Raw genomic sequence first — 25,636 nt, 5'->3', positions numbered from 1 at the left:
TGTTCAAATCTAGAAACTTAAGAAATCAGGTGTTTGTCCTCCCAGATGTTACTCAGCAATAGTTATGATCTCCTGATACTTTGTAAAATAGAAATCAGTGGTAAATTGCTGGTAGCTTTTGCTAAAGGGTCTGTGTCCTTGTCACCAAAATCACCTGTCTGTACAAATAAGAGATTAAAGTAGTAATGTTAACCCACATAGTAAAAACGTTAAAAATTTAACATGTCCTGTAAATGGTTGAAACAAAGTGCACCATGGAGATTACTTTACAGTGCAGTTTCCTTCTATAGGATTTCATTTATTTTCCTTGAATAGATGAGGTATGATTCCAGTCCTCCTATAGGCAAGGTGAGTCAAGAGAGAATGAGAAATAATTCAGACCAAATACTCTCTAATCAGAATTATACAGATGTCAAAGGAATCATTGGTTTGCTCCATATGCTTTTTTAATTATAATTACTTCCTGATTCTTTTACATTCTGGTTTGCAGGTTCAAACATCAAATTTCATATGTTACATGTTTGTCCTCAGAGGGCTTTGTTGCAGCGTGCTTTTCTAACATGTAAGAGAGTACAAAAATTGTTTTCTATAACATTTTCTCACCTTTTGCTCCTTTCTTTCTGTTTTATCTTAAGGCAGCTTAAGGCTAACTTCATTATTTGTACTGTGGGTGCTGTTCCTTCTTGTTATATACCATGGGATTCATGAATGACCCTGAGGAGACTAGATATACGGATTCCATTTATTCCCAAGCTGCATACTAATGTACAGCCATGAACGCACATAAAGAGCAATGAAGGGGAGAAACAAAAATTCTAGGCTGCAAAGAGATGTAGACAAACTGGAAGTATTTTCTATAGACAGTATGTATCGTATTCTCTTTGTTCAGAAATTGATCATGATCACACAACTTGTATTATTAAATTAATCTACTGCAAAGTGGCTGAGTTATATATGGAATGAATGACAGCAAATGATAACTAAATATCTGATGTCACAATGCCTCTGTATTCTGTGCTGTCCTTACTTGCCAAAAAAAAAAAAAAGGCTTAAGGTATATCTTCTCTGTCTTGGCTTCCGATGAAAATCTAGTACACACGGGACATAGGCATGGAACTGGATCAGAACAAAGGTCTAGCCAGTGAGCTTTCCTTCGACAGAGATGAGCCCTAGAAGGCTGAGTTTCAAACAGGGCATTGCAATATTTCCAGAGTAAGGAATCCCTGAAGCTTCCAACAGCTCAAAACCATCAAATCTGAGAAAGCCCTGTTGCAGTACCTGCATCTTTTATGACCTTTGACATTCTTTCTTTCATGAATTTGCCTTATTTGACTCCTTGAACACATATAGACTTTTTAATCTCTACTCTATTGCACCAGTCAGATTCAGATGTTAGATAAATATTGCATGAAAAACAACTTCACAAAAAGCACCATGAAAAATATTTTTATTTAAAAGATACAACTATAAAAGCCAAACTCACCCAGGACTTACCTATATGGGATTTTGACTAAGCTCTGGCATTTGTTTGGAAAGAATTTTCATTATTTGAAAATTAAGAATCTTCTCCCATCTGGTCCGCTGTGTAGAAATGCTTGTGATACAAAGTCTAGAAAAAGTGAAACACTGTTTTTACCTAGGTAGCTCTGCAGACCAGTTTATGCACTCTAACATAATGTAAAGCAGTGATTGCTTAGTGACTCATTCAATTTACATAATTTAAATGACAGCAGAACGGGGTAACTCATGTTGAATGTTAGACACAACTGCCCTTTTGAATGTTAGACACAACTGCCCTTAACGCAATCATTATGCCATGACATGAATACATTAACAGTAGACGATTTCTATCAGCTGTGAATATAAAGTAGCTACACCTACATGAAATTAACTCTTTTAATCACGCTCCGTGAGAAGAGCGCTGTCCTCCCAGCGCGGCCCCGCCCCGCCCCGCCCCGCCCCGCGCGGCCCCGCCCCTCCGGCCGCGCAGGCGCTGTGGCTCCGCGGGGTCCCCGCGCGGGTGCGGGGCCATGCGCGGCCCCGGCGGGGTGTGGGTGTTGCTGCTGCTGCTACTGGCGTCGGTGCCCGCCCTCAGCCCCGCGGGCGCGTCCCGTCGCTCCGGCGGCAGCAGGTGCGTTGGGGATGGGCTTCTGCCGCCGCTGGCGTGGAGCGGGCCGAGGCGGGCCGGGAGAGCGGGCGCGGGCCGGGCTCCGGCCGGAGCTGTGCGTTGGCCGCCCGTGTTTCGCGGCGGTGTTACCTCATCCCCGGGCCCGGGGACAGCGTGATGCCGGGCCGGGGACTGCGTAAGGCTTCCCGGGGCCGGCAGCGCAATGGCCGAGATGAAGCGAGGCTTGGCTACTCCGTGATGAGGCAGCTGGCGGTGGGACAGGGAAGTCTGGGTTTAAGGTAAAGGAACTTCGGAGAGCTATGAGGAGATCGTCAGACAAGTACAGATCGCGAGATGCTGTCAGTGAGGAAGATGATCCCAGCTATTAGAGAGTAAAATCTGCCTTTGCAGCTTGCTCTTGTGATGAGGACTGAGAGGAGCTGTAATATATGGGCATTGATTTTATTTTCAATCACTTTTTCTTCCAGGGAATGTCAGAGTGATTTCCAATTGCACTAACCGAATGTCCACAAAGTTACTACAGTGAAAAGAGAGACTTTCAGTAATTGATTATCAGTGCAGATTGTACAGCTCATCTAAACTGACGAAAAGTAATACTGTGTTGTGTTGTTGGTGTTAGGTAGTGTAAAATACGAAATTAAGCAACCACGGTTCATTTCATAGTTCGCTGGGCGGGGCTTGTCTTTACAGGTCTGCGAATAAAGTGTGTGTGGAAAAGTCACTCATTTTCAGAAGTAACACCCCTTACTCTACAGACATCGTTTCTGATCCTGGTGGACGTGATCCGCTGTTCTGTGTGCAGTTGGATGACTGTAAGCAATATTTCTTTTCACACATTTTGTTAATAGATTGCCTCTGCTTAGGGAATATTTCTTGAACTATGAGTTATAATTGTTGCTGATTATTTTGGCTGTTACAGTTCCACAGAGACCATAGTGAATCAGAGTCTGATCACCAAAGACAAAACAAAGATTATTGCACTGTTATAAAGGATAGAGTTTCTGGTTGAGCACAAATAAGTCTTTATCAATTGCCTATGCATCTGAGATACCTTACATAATTGGCTACACACAGAGCAGCAGATAAGGGTTGACATTTGAAGTATCCCACTATTATAATTTTGAGAAAGTGTTTTCTTATTGTGTCTTGGGTTCTTCATTATATGTGCTTCTTTTCATTCTTTCTTCTCTGCTGGTGATGATTTTTTTCACTGGTAATCATGTATCATGTAGGATATGCATTAGCATTCTTTCCTCTTTCTGCTTTCCACATTGTACTTCATTTGAGTGATCCAATGTCCAGCTTCTGGCATTCAGTGCGATTGCTGTGGTCTCACATTTGAACACTTACCATTTTCTCTTTTGAGTTATTTGTCTGGGAGTTGTGACCCACAGTTCCATCTGCTTCTGACCTAAATCTGAATATTTTAGGTTGAGAGGGACTCAGGAGATTATCAGGTACAACAGCTAGTCAAAAGAAGGTTTGTTTGTTATTCTCTTGTCTGATTTCAGTTCTATACAGATTTTGCCTGAGTGTTTTGTGTGCAGGGAAGAACAAAGAAATTATGAGAGAGCTTCATAATCTATAGTATGATAGGTAGTAGCACTAGAACTTTACTCATTCCAATTTTCAGTAGGTCTCACAGTAAAGATTAATTTAGATGAGGGTTTAACCACAGCTTAAAGTGCTGTCAGGCTCCTGGGCTTTTCAGTCTGTAACTTGCAATCTAAATTTCACCCTTTTCCCACACCACTTGTAATATCCTAAAATTAAGATTAAAAGGATTCAGAATTTTTAATGTTTTGCACAGAAAAGATCATCTGTGTTCAGATCGACAGCACCAGACTTTTTTAGTCATTTGATATTCGGGCCCTGTATCTATCACATGATTAGGCCCACTGTAGAGGTCTAAACATTTGACTGCATGTATACATTGGGTGTAACCTACCTGGGAACAGAATTCATTGTTCACATGGCCTTTTCCTTTTCTGTGCTTGTTGTTGGAAGAAGACTTTATTTGGGATCACCTGAAGGTTCACAACATTTTCTGGTAGAAACAGTGGCCTTTCCCATGGAAATATAGGAATACATATATTTTATTTGACTGATTGTGGCAGCAGCTTTTCCAGGATGGTGTGATGAGCTACCATTGCCAGAGATACAATTGAGCCCTAATGAATTGTCGTGGCCAGTGAAAGTGATGTACAGGTTGACTTTACCTTGTTGAAACCATTGCTAGCAGATTAAATTTTATTTTTGCTTTTTCTGCAAGATTAAATAGCCTTTAATATCTAAACTTAAGCAGTTTGAATATCTTAAGTTTTGCTGCCAAAGGTATTTCCTTCCAGTTTTCAGGTATATTTTGCATTATGTAATATTATTAACCTGTGCTACCAAGTATTCAGCTTTGATAATAGAGAGTATGTGATAAACTGGATCCCAAATCAATTAAATGGCTGTGAGAAAACAATTGCGAATGTTTTCTTTTTCAGTCTAATTATGACACCCTCAAGTGATTATTAAGCAAGCTGCTTTGCATGCCTATTTTTGTGACCCTTGCAGGAGCTTAATAGTCCTTCGACTTTTATCTCTCTCCTTGAAAGATTTGACTGCTTAACTAATGGTGTATTTGGATATTAACAATCTTTTGTTTCTGCTAGCTCTGCTGTACCTTTGAGCATCTGCTCTGCCTTTGAACAGCAGAATTACATTGAGAGCTTAAGGTTCTTTTTTTACTGTTCTTTTTTTCCTCCCAAATCTGCTGGATTATGTAAGTTCTTTCTGGAACTACTGTAGTTGAGAGTACTGATACTTGTTGCTGTTGTCACTAGGATATGTAATCCTTGAATCTTCTAAGATGCTGTATTTTAATGCATTGAAAAGCTTTTCATATTAGGATGAGTCTATGTGGCATGCCTGTAATAAGTTGCCTTTTTATAACAGTGTTTTAGTAGTAATAAATTAATACATTATAGCATGCTAACCATTCCATTGAATACCACCAGGTCAGGAAGATATCACTGGAGGATAGCAATACAAAGTCTTTTTTTAGGATGCTTATCGTCTATTCATACTTGTCTTGAGTTTTACCAATTACCAGTTTTACTTAATTGTTTTGAATCCATTTAATGTTGCTTTTAGTGAGCTCACAAATTATAGTGCTTAGTATTTAAAATGTTATGTGTGCCTAATTTGGGCACCTCATGGAAATTACAGCATATATTAAGATAGCTGCTAAGGAATCTCATGCTTTTTGGAAAGTCACTTTGTGTATTAATGTCTGTTTCCTATGAAACTTACTCTTGTCATCCTGTTTGTAGAGCATATTAGCCTATTAGAAGTGTTACTAGGGATTAATTAATATAGTGCACCAGCTAGCTTACAATTGCTTAAGTTATTCCTTTTTAAAATATTGGCACGGTATTTACTGTTATCTTTTCTAGTAACTTAATATTGATGGTTTTTTTTTTCTTTTCAAACTCCAGCCAAGCTGAACTATTTTCAACAGCCACAGGATATCAAAGAATCTGATTTTGTGGAGTTCTTAGAGAAGTATGGCAGACACTCTTTCTTAGCACCATCACAAGTTCAACCATCGTTCTCTGCTTTTTACCGTGTGAGTTGAAAGACAATAGCAATCAATTTGCACATATGCTTTTACTAAAGCTCTCTGTAATGATGTCTGATGAGAACAGATCGAAAGATTCTTGTTTTGTACCTGGAAGCCATGTCCTAGGATTGTAACATATCCTGACTTGGATGGGACCCACGAGGATCATTGAGTCCAGCTGCTGGCCTTGCACAGGATGCCCCAACAATCCCACCCTGTGCCTGAGAGTGTCGCCCAAATGCTTCTTCAGTTCTGTCAGCCTTGGGACTGTGACCATTCCCTGAGGAGCCTGTTCAGTGCCCAGCCACCCTCTGGGGGAAGAATCTTTTCCTGATATAAGCCTCTCCTGACACAGCTCGAGCAATTTCCTTGGGTCCTGTCCCTCATCCACAGAGAGCAGAGATCAGTGTCGGCCCCTCAGGAGGAAGCTGCAGAGTGCGATGAGATCTCCCCTCTGTTTCCTCTAGGCTGAACAAGCCAAGTGACTTTAACCATTCCATGTATGGCTTCTCCTGGAAAAGCCCTTCATCATCTTTGTAACTCTCTTTTGGATGCACTCCAATAGCTTTATGGCTTATGTTGTGGCGCTCAAAAGTGCCCTCAGGGCTCAAGGTGAGGCCGTACCAGCATGCAGAACAGAGTGGAACAATTGCCTGCTCCTAGGAGCTGGTGATGCTGAGCCAGATGCATTCCAGGACACAGTTGGCCCTCCTGGTTACCAGAGCACATTGTTGAACTATTTATCTCTCAGTACTTTCCATTCCTTAGTGTATAAAAAGTTTCTGGTCAGTTGCCTCATGTTTAAGAGGTTGGACAACATTTTAGACAAAACTGGGTGTACACAAAGAAGTATAGATTTGTCTCTTGCCCTTGGCCTTAGTATTCTGCTGTAACTTTGTAATTTCTCCAAATTGTCTTTTCAGGCTGGTGATCCAATCCTAATCTACTTTGATTCATCATCTGTATTGAGCATGCTTAGACAGCCAGTAAAAATGGGAGCCAGTGGACTTTGTGTTGATGGAAATCCTGCTGGTAAGTAAAGGGGGAAGAATATCTTAGGGTGGTTTGCTTCTGTTTTATCTGTTGTCATGTCTTAACTCACCCAGGTTTCCTGGACAGTAAAAGCACAAGCTGTACTCGGATATTTGTCAACTTGAGCAAGAGCTGCATGACTGACCCTGCCCTAGATGCTGCTTCCTACTACCGTGACTTCACTGTGCTAAAGGTGCATTTCATAATTCTTGCTTTTGTTCAAAATCTAAATTATTTTACTATGCATTGCCTTCCACTGGGACCTCACATAACTGTAAAACTGAAGGTCATCTGGTATTTCACTCCTGATCTCCCAGTTGCTGAGGCCTTATTGCTGAGAAACCTGTTAAAAGTGTCATGTGTGACCAGTGATCATCCTTCAATTCAAACTACTTTCCAATAAATTTCCATTATTAGCAAATTCTCAGGGTATTTAACTGGTACATCATTGATACTTTATAGTTCTAATGGTTTATCTAATATTCTCTCACATTTTAAAGAGATGGTTTATGAAAGTATTCCTGTCTGTTCTATCAGCTTGATCAACCAAGCAATGCATGTTCACAGTAAAGAGGGTGGTCTTTTTACGTAAAGTGTTACCTCTAAAATCATACTGAAGGCCCCTTATTAATATTACCTCTATTTATATCCATGTCAATTTCTCTACTATTTATCCTGACAATAAATTCAAAGCAACCAATGTACTGATTTGAGTTCATCCTACTGGTCTTACTGAATGCTTATATGAAAATGTCTCTTCTCACCTTGTAGAATTTTTCTGTTTTTTTCAAGAGAAAACAACATTTTAAATAGGAGTACTTATTAAGGCTGATGGTTCAGTTTACCTTTATACTGGAAATCTAAATGTACTTAACTAGCAGAGAATATTCTATTGATCAGATTTAATTAACGTTTTCAGGGCTTTCTTTGTCACTGTTGCCAAAATTCAGTTTTTGCCTTAACTGGATGCTGAAGTATTAATTTGATTGCAGAAGATGCAGTTTCAGAAATGGATCAGAGATGTGACAGTTAAAATACCTGCGTTCTGCAGGACGTTAGTAGGGCCAAGCTTAAATTTGTGTTTTGGTATTTTAAAATGGCTTCTGTGGAATGTGTCTCTGATTTATAAATTAGAAAATGATCACAAGTTTTCACATCTGGAATAAACAAAGTAATTTTGTCAATATAATATTCAGATTCTTTTGTAATTGTTTTATGGCTTTGGTCACTTGCAAACACAGCAATTTACTTAGCTTTTTATTGATATCGTAAAATGGTTTGTTTATTTTCCCCAGGTCCCAATTAATGACGCTGTTATGCAGTCCATGAAGGTCAGTCTCTGCTGCCAATGAAAATAATTTCTGCTTCTGAAGGGAGAATGGGAATGTACTGTGTCTGAGACAAGATTTTTCTTGCCAAAGTAGGACGTTAGAGAAAAAAAGGACATAAGTAAGGGTGTGTTTTTAAATGAATGGGCATAGATAGGAATAAAGTCAGGGAGGTAGCTTACTTTCCTGGAAAAAGATTTGGGATCTAGAGCAGTGTGCTGTACCCCAAGGTCACAACTACAGCAGGGAGGTAAATCTGTCTTGCATGGAAAAGCAGTGAAAAAGAGTAAAAAATGCACTCTCCTTTTAAACAATTACTAACTGTTAGTATGCTTACTGTCTCCAGGTAAATGTCTCTGCAGTCTCACCACCTGGAGCTCCCCACATGAAAGACAACACATGCATCAATGTTGTTTCTGAGGTCTGTGAATCTTCTTCCCTTTTGGAGCTGCTTAACACAAGCTTAAAGTCATCAATAACCCTAACCTTGTCTCCTATGATTCTATAATTGGACTTCCAGGTGATCTATGAGATAGAATATAGTGGCACAAGTGGAATTCAGAGTGTTTCTGTTCAGTTCAAAGTGAGCAACATCTCTGGGAACTCCAGATCCTCTCTGCAGCAGCACTTCACTGTGCACTTCTGGGTTAGTATCCCCATCCTCTCTGGAATTTTTCCAAGTTTGTAGTTTTTAGCTTTTTGTAGAAATGAGACCTGAAAAGGTTAGAGCAGTGTCACTGTGGTATAGTAGTAACAGAATCCTGGGGTGCAAATGGTTTAAGACAGGAGGGGAGGCACTTCTGGTCTCAAGTAAACCATGCTAGAAGAAAAATCCAGGCTCGGCATTGCACAGATTTCAAGGAGCTGATAATTTTTACATTACTATATTTGCTCTTGGTTTGTAGGTTTTGTTTTAGGTGTTTTTTGTGTGTTTGTTTGGGGCTTTATGGTGGGTTTTTTGAGGGTGGGTTTTTAGTTTGTTTGGTTTAGTTTTGTGCTTTTTTTGTTAGTCTTGGGTTTTTTGTGGGGTTATTTTGATTTTTTTTGTGTGTTTTGTTTGGGGTTTTGGGAGGTTTTGTGTTGATTTTGGTCTTTGTTTGTTGAGATAAGTCAGCAGCATGGCCTTGTAAAGAAAATTGTTGAAGCTAGGGCTTTATCTGATGTGTTTGGTGTTTGTGAACAAAGTTACTAAATTTATTCCAGATACTTACTTAACTTTGCCTTTGCAGCAGGAAAGAAAGTTACTTTGAAGGGAGTAGAAATCTGGGAAATACTAATGTGTGTTAAATTCACTTAAATCGCGTCCCATAGAGACAATATAAAATTGGATAAGTGGTGACCTCAGGAGTTGGTAAGTGTGCAGTGCAATCTTGTTGAAGTTATGCCCAGAGGCTCTTGCCATACAACCATTTAGAGGTGGAATGAAGAATCAGGGTTCAGGCAGGGTTTGTTTTGCAGTTCTTCTGTAGAATTAGTCTGACTGATCTGTTCAGTTCCTCAAAGACAAAGGTTGAGCAATAGCAATTCATTGTATTGAGAGCTTTCCTGGTATTAGCCACATGTCAGGATACGGACATTTAGGGGTTTTTTTTACCTCCTGGACTGCAAATGAAATTTGCCAGGTAAGAGAGAGACCTTGGAAACAAATATTTTAAGTGGTGTGTGATAATCAATCATGCAAAAACAGCTTACATTTACATTTTTGAGAATGCAAATTAGATCTTTGGAGATGAATGGATGTCATTGGTGCTAATATTTTCCTCTTTTTCTGTTTCTTCCCTTTGCATCTTTGTAGACCAGGATTCTTTCTCATATGTTGCCTAGAAGTGGAAACCCTGGCTATATCACTGGAGCACCACTGTTGATTGCAAACAGTGGTGCCGTGCAACATGTATCCTTATCTGCTATGAGTTGTTGTTTATCACTGGAGGTTTTTTTATTTCTGGTACTGCACTGTGTGGACTTTTATAGCGCACCAATAGGGATATGGGGTGAGTGGATTGTTAAAAACAAGATGAGTGTTGTATGTTGTCTGTTTATACTTTTGTTTGGCTTCTTGATGTGTAGTCTGTCAGATGAGCATATTAAGGAGTGAAAGTGATGGAAGTTGTTCACAGTTCCTCAGACACACGGTGCAATTTGGAAGGAATATGAGGACAGGCTGCAAAATCAGGTAACAACACATTCCGCAGTCATCCTTTCTGACAGTTGGAAGTTGTGGGCTCACTTGGCATGTTTTTCTGTAGTCTCTCATGTACTGCTGGGAGCCAAGGTCCTTCCCTGAGGTCACAGTGGATCTCTACAAATCTTCCATATACTCCTGAGAGAACTTGAATATAGGAAAGATGGCGGACTTCTAGAATAATCTGAACATTGTGAAGGTCTTCTGGGGCATTTTGAGGCTCTAGTGTGGCAATATGTTTTGGGCAAGAGTAGCATTGAGGAGTGAATCTTAAAAAGAGGTTGTTTTGATGATTAGGATTGTTCTTTTGACAGGGCAAGTGCAGGACCACTGATGAGATAATATGGCTAAAGGGCTGTCAGTTTTATTATGCATTACCCTGCTATATTTTTCTCCTTTCTCATTGCAGAGAGGATTGAAACTGCATCTGTTTAATACCGATACTTGTTGATTCATTTTAAGGGGAGAAGAAATACTTATTGCAAAGAAAGGATGTTGATAATGGTTTGGGGTTTTTTTGGTCCTGGAAATCACTTTCTAAAAGGTGTTATTTTTTCATTTCCAGCCTATACCCAATACTTGAAGACAGTAACTGCAGTTACATGCAGCAGAAGTTATACAAGGCTTTTTGGGGGGTGAACAGAGCAGAGGACTTCGCTGTAACTGGCAGTGCTCATTTGACTCAGGCAGAAGAGTGGATGACCATTCTGATTCAGAACTGCAGTGTGCAGGTAATATGAATGCAAAAAGACTGTCTGTAGATATTCTTCCTTTCATATTTTTGTATTGCCTTGGGGAGGTGGGGGTATCTGGACTATTTTTGTATAATGATCCTATGACTCTCAGGGGTCTTAATATGTGTAAGCATTCATTATGGTTCATATTATTAGAGTACTTAACAAAAAAAACCCTAAAGAACCCCAACAAACCCTGATGTTTCCTATCTCTTTAATCCTGTTTTTGCTATGAAATAGGCAAAAAGAATAAAATACTGAATCCAGTGTTATATTACATAGTTTTCTGACAGGCTTTTGGAACTGATAGTAGCTGGTTGCTTCTTATTAGTTATTATTGTAATCTTTTCTGCTTTTCCAGAATAAGGGAATATTTTTGTAAGGATATTTATATCCTATTATATTACCTAATAAAGTTTGTGAGCCAATTATATTGTAGTAATTGTTAATCTGTGGGGGAATGGCTAAGTGGAATGTGAAATCCAAGTGGTAAAGCTGAGACAAATTCTAATTGGAACTGAGATGGCAGTGAGATGGATGTAGCTCCAGAATGGGTGATTGTCCTGACCAGTACTGAAGTGATTGATTCAGGTTCTTTTACCTATATTATCCAAAATATTAGACTTTGATCATAATGGTTGTCCTTTATCACTTTTAAAATACTATATTAATTTGATTTGGGTTTATTTTCAGGCTGTGAATTGCACTTCCTGTTGTATGGTTCCCATGACCCTGGAGATACAGATACTGTGGACTAAAGTGGGCCTCCTGTCCAACCCACAAGCTCAAATACTGGGTGTACGGCACTTTTACCAGTGTCACCCCCTCAAGGTATGGAATAAAAACCCTCCCTCACACACAGAGGTAATTAAAGGGGATTTACAGATTATTTAAGAAGCAAGGAATCAAATGGTCTTGAAACTAAGTTGAGATTTTTTTAATTTTAGCAGTTGTCTGGCTGCAATGGTAACCTTTTATAGACAACACTTCTTTTGTGGTCTTTCCAGTCCTGTCCTCACTCAGTTGCATAACTGGAACAGATATCTTCTTTCCAACCCTAAACCACTTAAGGACTCAATCTTTAAACTTTCAGTTATGGTTGGTGTAAAGTTGTAGTTGCAAACATTCAGTAACTCCATGTTTATTTAGTTGTCTCTTAAAGCCTTGATACAGAATTTGGATTGAGTAATATTTCACAGAGTCCACAGAATGCTGATCATCTGTGCAAGAAGATATTTCTGTTTCTCTATAGCTTCTGAAATCACCAACAGGTAGCGGAGGAAGTGACTAATGCTGATAGCAGCATATTTGAAGAATTGGGGAGGAAGGCTGTAAGCCAGAAAGAGGGTATTCAAGACCAGGTTGGACAGAGTTCTGAACAACCTTGTCTAGTTGAAGGCATCCTTTGTCATGGGAGAAGGCTTGAACTAGGTGGCCTTTAAAGGTCCCTTTCAGCCCAGACCATTCTGTGTTTCTGTGATGCCAGCAGGAATGTGTCAATTAACAAGTCCACAGAGGACCGTGAGCAGTCTAAATTCAAGCATATGTCAGTGGATCCCACTGTATGGGGGTTTTTGTTTGTTTTTTGTGGGTTTGTTTGTTTGGGCTTTTTGTTAGTTTTTGGGCTTTTTTGATATCAATAGTATTTTGGGCAGCAGATATATTTCAAGGCTTACACTTCTCTGTAAGGGCTTTAGGGAGAGCAGCTGAAACCCACTTGGGCATCTTAATAGCTGTAAGGTACAACATGGAAAGTGTCTGTCTGATCTGTTAACACTCTTTGAATTTCAGACTCAGTTCTAAATGAGATTTTACATACTTGTTTGAATGCATCTAATGGTACCCCTTTGTTCTCCCTTCTTGCAAAATACATGAAGAAAAGAGGAGAGGAAGATGTTAACCTGTGTAAAACTCATATTGCCCTGAGGCAAACTGATACCCGCACCCCATGAAAATATTTTTTAAATCACCTGTTACATGGCTTCATTAACAAGATTTCTGTGTGAGAAAGAAGACTTGCATTCCTGGTAAAAGTGCAGGGTGAAAATCTCTCAGGATTAGCTAATCAAGAAGAATGAGATTCAGATTTGATTGAGCAACTGATGCTAATTACTTTAGAGCTTTGAGGTATATTGCAAAGCTAATTTTAAGAAAGCAAGTTCCTGGCAGCTAAAAACCCCCATGCCGTTAAAATCAGTACTGACTTCATCAGTGACAATCCACAAATTAGGATTGTTAGTAAAGACATTTTAGCAAAGAACCAACTTCCTCTAAAGCCAGCAGTTATGAATTGCAGCTATTTGTAAGCATGCTAGGCTGCACATTACTTTCAAATGATGTCACTTCCCAGCTTTAGCCTTCAGATTCTCTGAGAACTATCCTTTACTTCCTTTAATTATTCTGTAGAGAAACCTTTTATTTTAGACAACACTGCATCACTGGAAAATTGCTTAAGTAACTGACCAGAAAACAGAGAACCCAGGGAACCCATCCACAATATCTAATTACAGTTGTATTTGGACTTTATGAAAATACAGGACATTGTAAAATGATGTAGTGCTCCACAAGAGCATGATGGAAGTTGTTGATGGTTGCCTTCTCCTGGCTGTTTAGGAGGGGTTGTGTATGAGTTTTTTTCCCCTGCACTAATCTCTCTGATTTTAAGGGAGTTTTTGAAAGTCCAGACACTTAAATCAGTCATCTTGAGGCTTCATATTGACTAGAGCGACTTGGCCTATTGTATGTTTACTCATTGAAAGGAGAACTTACATCCATCAAAAGTGTTGGGGAAATTCTATTTGTAACTGCTCAGCAGTGTGAGTTGTGATCAAGGACTGATCTGGCATGGAGGGCAAGAAGGGGTTAAACTGGCTGGAAGCAGGAATGCTAGGACACCTTGCAAGTGAATGAAGTTTCCAGGTGATGAGAGAAGAAATAGCCTCATCATTGTCTTGTAGCCGTTCTTGCAAGTGAATGAAGTTTCCAGGTGATGAGGGAAGAAATAGCCTCATCATTGTCTTGTAGCCGTTCTTGCAAGTGAATGAAGTTTCCAGGTGATGAGGGAAGAAATAGCCTCATCATTGTCTTGTAGCCGTTCTGGAATGGGAACTGCTGGGGGGTCACCTTTGGGCAGCAGAGCCGGCCTGGGGGATGGGCTCACAGCTGGCTGAAGTGCCCCATGCTGATGTTCTCAGGACAGGAATCTGCTCATGATGCCTTTTTGCAGACTCCATGTAGAACCAGGACTATACCCAATGCACTGTTCATTTTATTTTTCTTTTTTATTTAAGCACAGGAGTATTTTTAAATTCGCCTTGAGGAATACCACAAAAAATTCCCCAGTAGGAGTCGCAGTAATTTGGTCTTAAGAGTCATGAACTCTATCTTGCAAATTTTTTGAATGCTTCCTACAGAATTGTGCTCTAAGGGCAATCTTAGAAATTCTTCTCAGGGAAGTGAACGAGGTGGTAACTTCACAGGTTGGCTTCAACCAGTACAAGCACAGAAGGCATGGTGCCAGTAAATGCCCTCTCTATGTTAGCATTCAGAGCTGGGAAGTGGGGCAGGGAGTAGGGTTGCTCTTTTGGCAGCAGCATGGTCTTTAATCAGCCCAAGGTAATCATGAAACTCCATGTAGCTCAAAGAGCTAGTGTATTAGTTTTCTTGCAGCATTCTGTTAAAACAGAAAAGAACTGAGGCCTTAGAGGTTCAATCCCCTGTTTGATCTTCACTGATCTGTCTCCTTCCTGAAAGAACATCCTAAAATGTGAGCAATAAATTTATTATTGTACTGGGTCTGTGCTTTAATTTATTGACATTTATTGATAGGATTGAATCTTGTGGCAGTTCGTTCTGATAGCGAGCACTTGTCCAAAGAGCCAGGTGATCTTTTATAAAAAATAAAGCTAGCTTACATCTATTCTTACTACTAACTAGCTGGTATGTCTTTCCTCTGAATAGAAGGCTTACTGTAGCAGAGCTAGAGTCACTGCTGCCAGTTTGGAGATCTGTACCATATGATTCACAGTAGCTACTGTTCTTTACTACACCCTCAATTTACCTCCTAAGTGTCAGTTTTGGGAAAGAGAGCTTACTCTTCTGAAAACTTGGGACACTTAACTCATACTGTCCCAAAGACATCATCCTTGCCAGTCATCTACAGTGAGTCCCCATTAGAAAATTGAGGAGGGGAATGTCTTTTGTATTAAGACTGCTAAACTCTTTTTGTTTCCCTTCTTGTTGCAGTTTCTAAACATGAGCATGGTACCTGTGACAACTGTCGTTACCTTCACTGACATGACAGATTGGCCAGAACCTCCACGAGGCCAGCCCCAAATGCACTGGAAACTCCCATTTGACATCTTTTTCCCATTCAGGATGGCCCTGAATGTAGAAAGAAGTTACAGAGGTGATCTGGCTGAGTATTTATTGTTGATTCTAGTAATAGCTAGTATTTTCTGCTTTTGAAAATAGATGGAGCCTGTATTTAAAGTTTGGCGAGTAAATTGATACATTCCGGATACGATCCCAATGATGGACTTTTGTCATCAGGTTTTTATACCATGTCTGTGATATCTACGTGCCTTCTGTTCTTGGATCAAGTCGTGCGGACAGCTTGTCCTCTCATGCCCTGTTCTCTGTATGTGAACCATCTGTGAATGTCACTGCAGTGACACACTTGAGAAATTTCTCTGCTTGAGAAATGTAGAGATCCAGGGATATTGCATTAATGAAGGATAAGGAAGAAAAGCTTAAGACGATTAGTCCATGTCCCCAGAAACCAAGAATATTCTGTAAACCAAGGAATATGGAGAGAGAAGCAAAGTTCAATTAAAGCATTTTAGAGCTGCTTTCAGTTAGTTCCCTGTTGGAGAAGCACCTGATTTTTCTCTATGGATCCAGCTGAACACTAAAGGTACAGGAACTGTCCTGGGTGGCCTGAATTCTTATTTTATGAGTAGACATGTGTGCTGGTCACCCCTAACCTGTCCTTGATGACGACAACCACACCTCTGTGACATTTTTTGAATTTTACTTTTCTGTGTCTTTTCAAATACAGATATTCAATTGAAATTTTCATGGTTTAATCACTGCTCACATTAGCAACGGTGTCGCACAGAGTAATTGTAAATGCCACATACTCTGAAATACAGTTGAATTTTAGTGGTTTGTAAAAACGTCTTCCTTCCTGATTTTTTTTCCCCTGGAAGAAATTGGCCTGAATAGAGTTTTTTCTCGATAAGAAACATTTACTTGCTCCAGATAGGCACTGAACTGAAAATGATAACCACTAAAATTCTAGTAGCACATCAGAGAGACTTGTGAATAGCTTTGAAGCTAAAACATTGAATATTTTAGGAAAATGTATAGGTGTATTATGAGACTGAAGCTTGCTGCAATACCTTACCTCTGGCTCAGTCTCTGGGACCAGGAAATAAGTTTAATGTTTTTGAAGTTAAAGGTTGTGTTCTGATTTTCTGGTCTGCCCTCTACCATCACACAGGAAATCTGCTCAATTGTTCCAGGAAGCTGTTGGATGTAAGTATAGTTTTTTAGCAAAAGATTTTATTATTTATCTTCTTCAGATGGTGGAAAAATATGCCCCATCTAATGCCAGGTACTCTCATGGAATCAATAAGGGCCAAAAATATCAGAGCCTACTTTTTAATAAAATTTATTGGTTGTTTTTGTACCTATACTGCACATAGCAACTCTTGCTCCTTCTCATTGTAAACCTAAAAAAGAATGCAAAAATAAACTGAAAAATTTGTAATTAGTTGGGGTGTCGAAGGAGATAACACAAATAAAACAAAACTACAACCCATCTAAAAGCTTCTGGGTTAATGTCACATTATCTTTGTGATTGTTTGCATGGTTTATTAGCTGGGAACGAATTCCGTGCAAGTGTCTGCAGCTTCCATTGATTTCTATTCTGTGGCAGCCCAACCAAGCTGGTGAGAACATTCAGAACCGTGTCCATTCCAGTACTACAGAGGACTGTACTGTTACACGGTACAGCAACAACCTTTGATTTGTAGGTAGATGTGGCTTCTCAGCTGTGCCTGTAATACGTTTGAAAAACTTTTCTCAGAACACATTTGTAGTGTATCCCATATCCTCTCATTTCCTTAATTTGTAGAATCCAGGAAATTAATTTAGTGGTGACAGTAACTGAATTACAAAGGGTTAGCTGGAGAAACTTCCCAAATGTCACATGTCAGTGATAAATGTTTTGGGTCAGGACTTAAATGAAAAGGATCTGGCATCCTTGTTTTCTACCTTATTAAGGTAATTCACTGAGGTATAACCACAGAGATACTGTTTACTCTTTGGGCTGCAAATACATGAAGTTCTGTAAGAATGTATCGCCTTATATTGTAATTATCTGCCATAACTACCTAACCTCCAACATGTCGTATTTTCTAGGTCATATTTGGCTCCTTTCACATTTTGTCATAGCAAGAAACAGAGCTGGAAGGAGCCTTGTCCAGCCTGAATTAAGGCATATTCAAATTCTAGACGGGCGACAGCAGTGCTTGTAGGTTTACGATCTGCAGCTTCCTAGGACAGTGCATTTTCGTCTTTGCTTTGTCCTGTTGAGTTTTTCCCCCCTGCCTGATCTGAAATAGTCTGTGTTGCAATTCACTATCAGGCACCGTTATAAGAAGTGTCACACACAAGGCAGACTGATATGTCAGATGTACAGGAATGGAGTGTTTGTACTCCATGTCAAAGGGCAGAGACAAAACTAATTCCTCTGCTGCCAGCGTTCTAAATGGAGACATCTTACCAACATCTCCCTTTTTTGAGGCAGTAGGTCTGTTTGTTCACTGTCCGGGTGAAGACGGTCTTTACTAGATCATCTTTAAAGTCCGTTCCAAACATAACCCTGGATTATTTGGAGTATGTAGTTGTAGATTTCAAAGCAGGAGCCCTTGTAGAAGCGGCGGGGCGGGGCCGGAAGCGACGGTGGCTGAGGAGCCGGGCCGGGCCGGGCCGAGCCGGGCAGGTGAGTGGGGGCGGGCCGCGCCGAGCCCGGCAGGGCAGCGCCGAGCCCGGCTGGCCACAGCAGCCTCGGCCGTGCCCGGAGCGGCCAAGTGGGCTGGGCTGCGGGCGCGGGGTGCGGCCCGGCCCGGCCGGGCGGAGGCGGCCCAGGGCCGCGGAGGTGCCGTGGCGGACGGGCGGTCCCGTGCTGCCTTGTGCCCGCCGCCCGTCGGCGCTGCCGCTTCCCCTTCCGCGTGGAGAACCGGGAGCGGCTGCTGTGTCGCTTGTGATAGAAGGCTGAGGGCTCTGGAGGGAAGGGAGAAGTGAGCTCAGCCTCACGACCGCCGCTCTCTCGGGCCGCGCACACTTTCCAGAGCCCTACAAATTCGGGGTCGCTTCTCGGCGGTCTCAGAGCGTTGCTGCTGCGGGGAATTGCCGCAGTGTGAATCGCAATTTGATCCTCTGCGAGCACCAGACGAACTGGTAAGAGCTGCACGGACCTCATCCACCTGGAGATCTGCGAGAGCAGAGCTGTTTGTTGCTCCTCTTGAGGTTTCTTTTTCCTTGCCGCTCTCTTGTGCCTATTTAAAAGATTTCTCCATGCCCAAAGAAAATATTTAAACCCTGCTGATACTTGCATGACAGCTAACAGTCACTCGCTAGGTTTTGACCCGACTTTGTGATAAGCCTGTGTTCTTCACATACTGTTTCTTCACAGTAGACAGAACAGGATCAGATTAGAGGTTTTTTTAAGTAACCTGATAGCCCTCTGAAAAGAGTAATCAAACTCTAGATAATGGAGACTTAAGCAAAGCTTACTTGGTTTACCAAAATTATTTGACAACCGTTTTTGTGCTATAAAGTCAAAAGTTTTATTTTTTCAAATGAAAAATAACTCAAAATTTTCCATATGCTTATAAAAATTTTCCATATGCTTACACCTATGCCGACTCTGTAACCTAAAGTTGATGGATACCTGGAGTGTTTACCTTCTTCCTCTTGCCAAATTTGCTCTTGAGGATACGGAGAAGAAATTTAGAAAGGGTTAAAATAAATTGTAGCAAAGTATTAATGTTTAGTCACTTCAGAAACAATATTACTAGTTCCATATTTGTGTCAGTGAATTTTTTTGTTGTGTAAACTGCTTTGCTGATTTTTTTAAACTGTATTTCCTTGCACTTCTAAGCTACCGTTTTGTCACAATTGTCGTAAAAATTGTGTTCAATAGCAAAGTAAACATCTTTCAGGCTTAGTTTCAGTAATTCTTCAGCTGTTCTTATTGCATGTTGTGTTACTAGGATTACAAAAGCAAGGATATTTTTATGTTTTTCTGTGCAATCTGGGGAAGAAAACATCTGAGAGTCACTGTGCATGATACTCTGAAAAGTCAGTTTAAGATGTAGTGGGGGAAAAAATATTAAATAGAACGGTAGAAGTTATTGCTTAAGGAGCAAAAAGCAGAATAAAAGACCTCATTATGCCAGGTAATACCATATTAATCCGTTTTTCATTCAAATTTGAGTAGTCTGTTCTCTGCTGCAGTTCTGGACTCTCCCTTGGCTAGCATGCTGCACTCTTTGGGCTAATCGGAGAGATGGAGGAAGAGCAATGGAGATCATTACAAATATATGAAATAGCCTTGATATAAGGAAAGCAAGAGCATCCTATGCTGATGTATTAGTGGCAGTGTAGTCTAAGGAATTGCTGTGCTTCTCTCTTGCTGCTGCTGATATTCACCTGTATAGATTGGGTTGGGTCAGTTAGTCTCTGATCAGAATATTACTGCAGTCAGGCTGTCTTGCTTGGGGACAGGAATTGTGGCTTTGATCAGAAGGGGTGGCAAAACTAGTGCACCTCTGGTACTAGAATTGTTCAGGACCAACTCGAGAATGACAGCAAATAGAGGAATGAGGAGGTAAGTGCACTGCAAGTCTGTAAAATCATCAGTGGTATGAAGGTGAATAACCCCAGTCTCCACCAAACTGGAAACTAGGAGAGTATGCAACTAGTTTTGATTGCCTTCTTGCCCTATGCATGTACTTTACCTGGGCATCTGACAGACTGCTGTTCTACCTATCAGTTTTGTTTTACTTTATTTGCTTTCCTGAGTGATGTCTGGCAATTGTACAACCTTCATTTGATGGATGTAGGGAAACTGGAACAGGATTGGGATGCTAGTTGTATCATCTTTATCTTATCAGCTGGTGGAACCTGATGTTCGCAGCTCAGTGCTCAGAAAAAGTAGCAAGATTTGATTGAGGCAAGAGTAAAGAGATGTTAGGAGGAAGGAAAGGCTTGAAAGGTGTTAATGAATCCTATCTTGAGGTTTATTAGTGGTTTAATCATGCTTGATTAAACTAACCTGTCCTTATGTTCCTCACTTAATTTGATTAAGCAGCTACTCTGTGTGATTTTTTTTTTTCTTTTTAATTAGCTGGGGAATAAAATATTTGCACAGAGATATACTCACGTTTCCTGCAATTATGTCTGGGATGCAGGTAGGTGGACTGAAACTTGTGTGCCTAGACATACGGTTATTACCATCAGGATAGTTCCATGCTTTTTCTTGAAGATGGAACTCTCTTTAAGATTACTGAAAGTTCACTATGTTAACCTGTCGGAAACCGCAGTTTTATGTTGCTCACTTCTCAATATGCTTGTGTAGTACACTGAGGTAAGTAGCTGCTGACCATGTAGGAAATCTAGGATTCCCTGCCACTTACAAGTATCCTTCTATAAAAACTACTGGTTTCATGTGGCAAATGAAAGTACTGATTTATTTTGTATGCATTTTCTCTTACCAATTTTATGTCTATTTGAGTATCTGAAAAAGAAAAGCAGCTCCTCAGTATCTGCAATGGTTATGGGAAACCTGCTGCTTTTTATTTGGAAGCACAGTTTAAAGAAGTTGCACATGCTAAAAATTGGCCAGGTGAGATTAAAATGAGAGCATTTCCAGTTCTTGTTAGCTATTCAAAATGAATCACAGAATCTTCAGAGCTGGAAGGCACCAACAAGGATCAGCAAAGCCTACTTCCTGCAAGGCTTGACTTACTATAAAAATAGTCTTGTCTTGATTAAAAAAAAAAGCAACTGCTGTGATATACCTTTAATCACCATTCTGTTATTTTTGTGAGTGACCGACATTCTGGTATTGTCATTGGTTTTATTCTGCAGTGCCTAATAAATGGAGTGGGGAGAAGTAGGGAGCAGGGTTTACATGCACTATGATGATTAAACCAAGTTCTAGTTCTGGCAAAGTAAAGATCTCCAAATAGTTTTCTAACATAGTGATGACCTTATTTTTGGGGTTTGGTTTTTTTGTTTGCTTGGGGTTTTTTGTGGGGAGAAGAATGGGGAGGCTCTTTTGGTATTTTTTCTTCTTTTTAAGGGGATCTGGTGGAGTTGTTTAATTTCCATTGTTTGGAGAGAGTGACATGTTAATGTAAGATAATTGTGAGTTGGATTTTCTGTTAATTCTTGAGACACTGAAGTTTTTCCATATGTCTTGAACTCCATTTCCCACCACATGAATATTCTTCATTCTTTGTGAAGTTTTCTCCACAATTTTGAGACCTTAATTTGTTTCCTACTCCCAGAATTGCATTAACAATTTTGAAAAACAAAGCAAAAGTAAAAAATTAACAGCTCCCAACAAACAAAAATAGCCCACAGAACAACTCTCTTACAACCATATGGGAATTGATACTGTTGGAATTTATTTGAATTCTAATAGGAACATAGCAGTGATAATATAACATATGTGAGGTCAAAAAAACAGTATATCTACTGTTTGGGTTAAACTGTGAATTTTGTAGTGTCTCTGAAGATGAAAAACTGTAGATTTGTGGTTTCTACCAATTGCAGTGATGAGTGCTTGCAGATGATGCTGAGTTGGGCAGGAGTGTTTATCTGCTGTTGTGCAGGAAGGATCTGGACAAGCTGGATTGATGGGCCAAGGCCAGTGGTATGACGGTCAACAAGGTGAAGTGCTGGTTCTGCCTGTGGGTGACAACAACCCCATGGAGTGCTCCAGACTGGGAAAAGAAGGGCGGGAAAGTGCCCAGCGGGAAAAGACCAGGGGGTGGTGGTCGACAGTGGCTAAATATGAGTCCAGGTGACAAAGAACACCAATGGCACCTGCCTTGTATCAGCCATGGTGTGGCCACATGCCCAGGGTAGCGGCCGTTGGTCTTTACTGGGCACCGGAGAGGCCTGCAGCTTTAATCTTGAAGTCAGTTTTGGGCCTCTTCACTGTAAAAAGGACAGTGAGGGACTTGAGTGTGTCCCGAGAATTGAATGGAGCTGGGGAAGGCTGTGGAGCACAAGTCTCATGAGGAGCAGCTGAGGTAGCTGAGGGGGTTCAGCCTGAAGGAAAGGGGGCTCAGAGGGAAACCTTTCTCTGTACAACACTGACAGGAGGATGCTGCCTGGTGAGAGTCTGGTTCTGTTCCCCAGGAGCCACTGACAGGATGAGAGGAAATGGCCTCAAGAAGGAGCAAGGGAGGTTTAGGCTGAATATTAGGAAATATATCTTCACAGAATGGGTGGTCAGGCACTGGTGCCCTTTAACTGCTCACAGCAGTGCTAGAGTCACCATCCCTGGAGGAATCTAAAACACCGGCAGTGCCCGTGGCAGCTGACAGTGCTCTCCCTGCCTCTGTAGATGTGACACTTAGGGTTGGATTAGGCCGCCATGGTTGTGGATTGGCTGCATCCAAGGCCACTGCAGGCAGGAGTTGGTGGACTTGATGGTGTTAGGCTTGTGGTTGCACTTAGTGATCTTAAAGGTGTTTTCCACATTCCTAAACGTGTGCAGTTCACACCTACTGTGTGCAGTTCTGGTACCATAACATAAGGAAGATACAAAGCTATTGGAGAGCATCTAAAAGAGGGCTGCAAAGATGGTGAAGGGTCTCCAGGGAAAGCCATACGAGGAGCTGCAGAGGGCACTTGGCTTGTTCAGTCTGGAGGAGACTGAGGGGAGACATTGCACTCTGCAGCTTCCTCCCAAGGGGCAGAGGACCTCTCTCTCTTCCTCTCCTCTCCCTCTCCTCTCCTCGACCAGTGACAGGACCTGAGGAATCCACTGGAGCTGTCTCAAGGGGGGCTTAGGCTGGACATCAGGAAAGGGTTCTCTCCCAGAGGGTGGTCGGGCACTGAACAGGCTCACCAGGGCAGTGGTCATGGCCCCAAGGCCAACACAGCTCAAGGTGCCTTTGGACAATAGTCTCAGGCATGTGGTGTGATGGTTGGGGCTCTGCTATGCACGGCCCGGAACTGGACCTTTAGTGCTCATGATATTCTGTGGTTCTAAATTACCCCTATTTTCTTAATTTAGAAGTGAATTCAGATGGGATATGGGAGGTAAGTGGAGAGCTAAGCCAGCACTCTTGCACTTTTGAAGAGGTTTGGGCTGCAGTGGAGAAAAGAAAGGATGTAAACGGCCTAAGGAGGTAAAGACACTCAGAAGACTGGCTGCAGATCCCTTTCATCTGCTCTCTGCACCGGACTGTGAACATGTGGGAGCGAGGAGAATCCAGGTTAAGGGAGGCCGCTGTGAGAGACGGCTCAGCAGCCTGTGCTGTGGGTAGGGCTGTCTGGACTAGTATGGGCCCAGACTAAACAGTTGTTACTGCTGCAATTTACAAAGGCCAAGATTCTGTGCTGCAACGTGGAGTGGAATTACATCATCCGCCGGTAGCGCGGGGGGAAGCAGCGCGGGCGCGGACGGCCAGGCGGGGTCGGTGACGTGCCGTGGCTGCTGCCGCCGCCGCCGCGGATTGGCTGCGGCCGAGGCCGCTCCGGGCGGGGATTGGCTGCGGCCGAGGCCGCTCCGGGCGGGGATTGGCTGCGGCGGGTCAGCGGGGCCGCGGCGGCGGGAGCGCGCCCCGGGCCCGCGCGTGCTGGTGCTGTACAGCCCCTCTTGTGGGGCCGGGCTCGTCTATAGGCTGGCTGCGGCAGAGCGAGCGCCGAGCTGCTGCACGTACTGCCCTGTGAGGCACTCGGTAGGGCTCCGAGGCCAGGACAAGGTGCTGCTGCACCGCGCCGGGCAGTACTGCCGTGAGCGCAGTGTACCACTGGGATGCCTTCTTGAGAGAAAGGAATCGCACGGTGCTCGCTGCTTTGAATTGCCTCTTCTCTGTGCCTATACCATCTGCAGACCCCGGGTGAACCTATATGCCTTCTGCTCTAAAGACCACTTACTTGAAGTTTTCCTTTACTTTAACCAGTTCTTCTGAGCTGACTTCCCTCTGGGAACGTTTCTAGGGTTAAAGTTTGCCCGAAGAGCTGCAGATCGCTTTTTTTTTTCTCCTTGCAGAAGTTTCATTTGGTAAGGTAATGAAACGGTTTAACTAATAGAAGCCTCTGAATGTTACTGAGGACTTAAAGTTTGTGTTGTGGGAAAGACTTACTTCATAGAAATTGTACGCATTTCCTTTGAACTTGATTTATCTCTTTTTCCTCTGCTTAAGTGTTTTGCAAAATAGTTCTATCGATCAGAGTTTGATTTCCAGATTTTTTCACTTGTGGAATGTCTTAACGCTCAGATACGTGCCTTTATGTCTGAAACTGTGAAAACAGTTTATTTAATTTAATCAATTCACTGCAAATAATTGTGGACATGCTATGGCTCTGCAGCCAACAGACTGAAAAAGCAATAACACTGTTTTTCAAGGCACAAATTTTAGGATTTGAGATTGCTGATTGCCTTGGAAGGTAGCTAAGTCTCTTCACACTGATCTGGAACAGCAACTGAATGTACTGTGCTACTTAATAGCTTTTATAGTTAATAGGTTTTATGATAATAAATACATGAAAACTAGGTCATGGTATTGCTTTCTCTGAGCAGTAATACAAGGATAACTTTCATTATTCAAAGCGATAATAGAAAAATAATATTTTTAAAAGTCATTTTTGGAGACTAGTTTGCAAGAATTAGATTTTTGTGGTAGCGGAAAAAAAAATTAAGCTGATGCTAGGAGGAATACCTGAATAATGCATTTTGCTTTTTTTAATTGCTTCCTCCAAGTAAGGCAGTAAAGTTTTACTTTTTAAAAAATTATTTTTAGTTATCCACATTTTTTATTTGTTTGTCATTGAATGTCATAACCATTCCAGCTATGGAAGTGGTGGAAATGTGAGTAGAATGGAAAATGAGGATTGAAATTGACTTTAAATCCTTTATTAAGTTAGAGGAGAGAAAGGAGTTTGATTAGCCTGAAAGAAAACCAGTACTTTACATCATACTGTAAACTGTGCTCTGTCTGTGCTTTCTGGCAGCATCCATTTCCATTTCACATACTGATACCTGCTGCTGCTTTGAACTCTCTGTTTTCTTGTTAACTTGGTCTCCTTGCCATTTCTCACAAGCTAGTTTCAGAAATATGCTGTTTTCTCTAATCTTTTTCCTTCAAAGGATCCACACTGTTTGACCCTTTCACTCTTCATTGTTTGCCTGCTTCTAGCAAAGTTGTCTCTGGCAAAGGGAAACAGGAGACAGCCTTCCAGAAGGATGAGGTCTCTCTTAGTTGCAAGCAGCCTGTAGTGAGAATGTGAAGTGGTTCTCCAGCAGATCAGTAGGAGCAGCCAAGGAGATGGCACAGCTTGATCTGTCCAGTGTGAGTCTGTGACATT

At 41.5% G+C, this 25,636-nt stretch overlaps 2 protein-coding genes across 8 annotated transcripts in view; both read left to right on the top strand.

Moving 5' to 3' along the window:
* The first annotated feature begins 2,024 nt into the window (after positions 1–2,024).
* TCTN3 (tectonic family member 3) lies at positions 2,025–16,868 on the top strand. Its single transcript, XM_033066311.1, has 13 exons — positions 2,025–2,131; positions 2,819–2,940; positions 5,614–5,744; positions 6,662–6,770; positions 6,845–6,963; positions 8,066–8,101; positions 8,445–8,519; positions 8,619–8,744; positions 9,894–9,989; positions 10,174–10,271; positions 10,846–11,011; positions 11,708–11,845; positions 15,260–16,868. Exons 1-13 carry the CDS (start codon positions 2,031–2,033, stop codon positions 15,479–15,481), a joined length of 1,539 nt encoding a protein of 512 aa, XP_032922202.1. The 5' UTR covers positions 2,025–2,030; the 3' UTR covers positions 15,482–16,868.
* A 1,122-nt stretch (positions 16,869–17,990) lies between these two features.
* ALDH18A1 (aldehyde dehydrogenase 18 family member A1) overlaps positions 17,991–25,636 on the top strand; it is a 33,687-nt gene continuing 26,041 nt past the window's right edge. For 2 of the 7 annotated variants that reach the window (XM_033065888.2, XM_033065884.2), the window contains exon 1: positions 18,197–18,481. The gene's annotated coding sequence lies outside the window, so the exon portion shown is untranslated. Of the gene's footprint in view, positions 18,024–18,194; positions 18,482–23,898; positions 24,338–25,636 lie in introns of those variants that run through there. The other 5 variants (XM_033065891.2, XM_033065887.2, XM_033065890.2 and 2 more) reach the window with 5 other exon arrangements.

Source organism: Catharus ustulatus, chromosome 8 (genome assembly GCF_009819885.2).
Source record: "Catharus ustulatus isolate bCatUst1 chromosome 8, bCatUst1.pri.v2, whole genome shotgun sequence".
Taxonomy (NCBI): Eukaryota; Metazoa; Chordata; class Aves; order Passeriformes; family Turdidae; genus Catharus; species Catharus ustulatus.
The sequence above is the reverse complement of the archived record's forward strand: the minus strand, read 5'-3'. Positions and strand labels throughout refer to the sequence as shown.

What these genes read in the sequence shown, in the direction of transcription:
- TCTN3 (XM_033066311.1), top strand. Translation starts at nt 2,031, where the DNA reads ATGCGCGGCCCCGGCGGGGTGTGGGTGTTGCTGCTGCTGCTACTGGCG. An exon ending in GTGACTTCACTGTGCTAAAG is followed by an intron (nt 6,964 to 8,065) that starts GTGCATTTCATA and finishes TATTTTCCCCAG; the next exon opens with GTCCCAATTAATGACGCTGT. An exon ending in CTGTTATGCAGTCCATGAAG is followed by an intron (nt 8,102 to 8,444) that starts GTCAGTCTCTGC and finishes TACTGTCTCCAG; the next exon opens with GTAAATGTCTCTGCAGTCTC.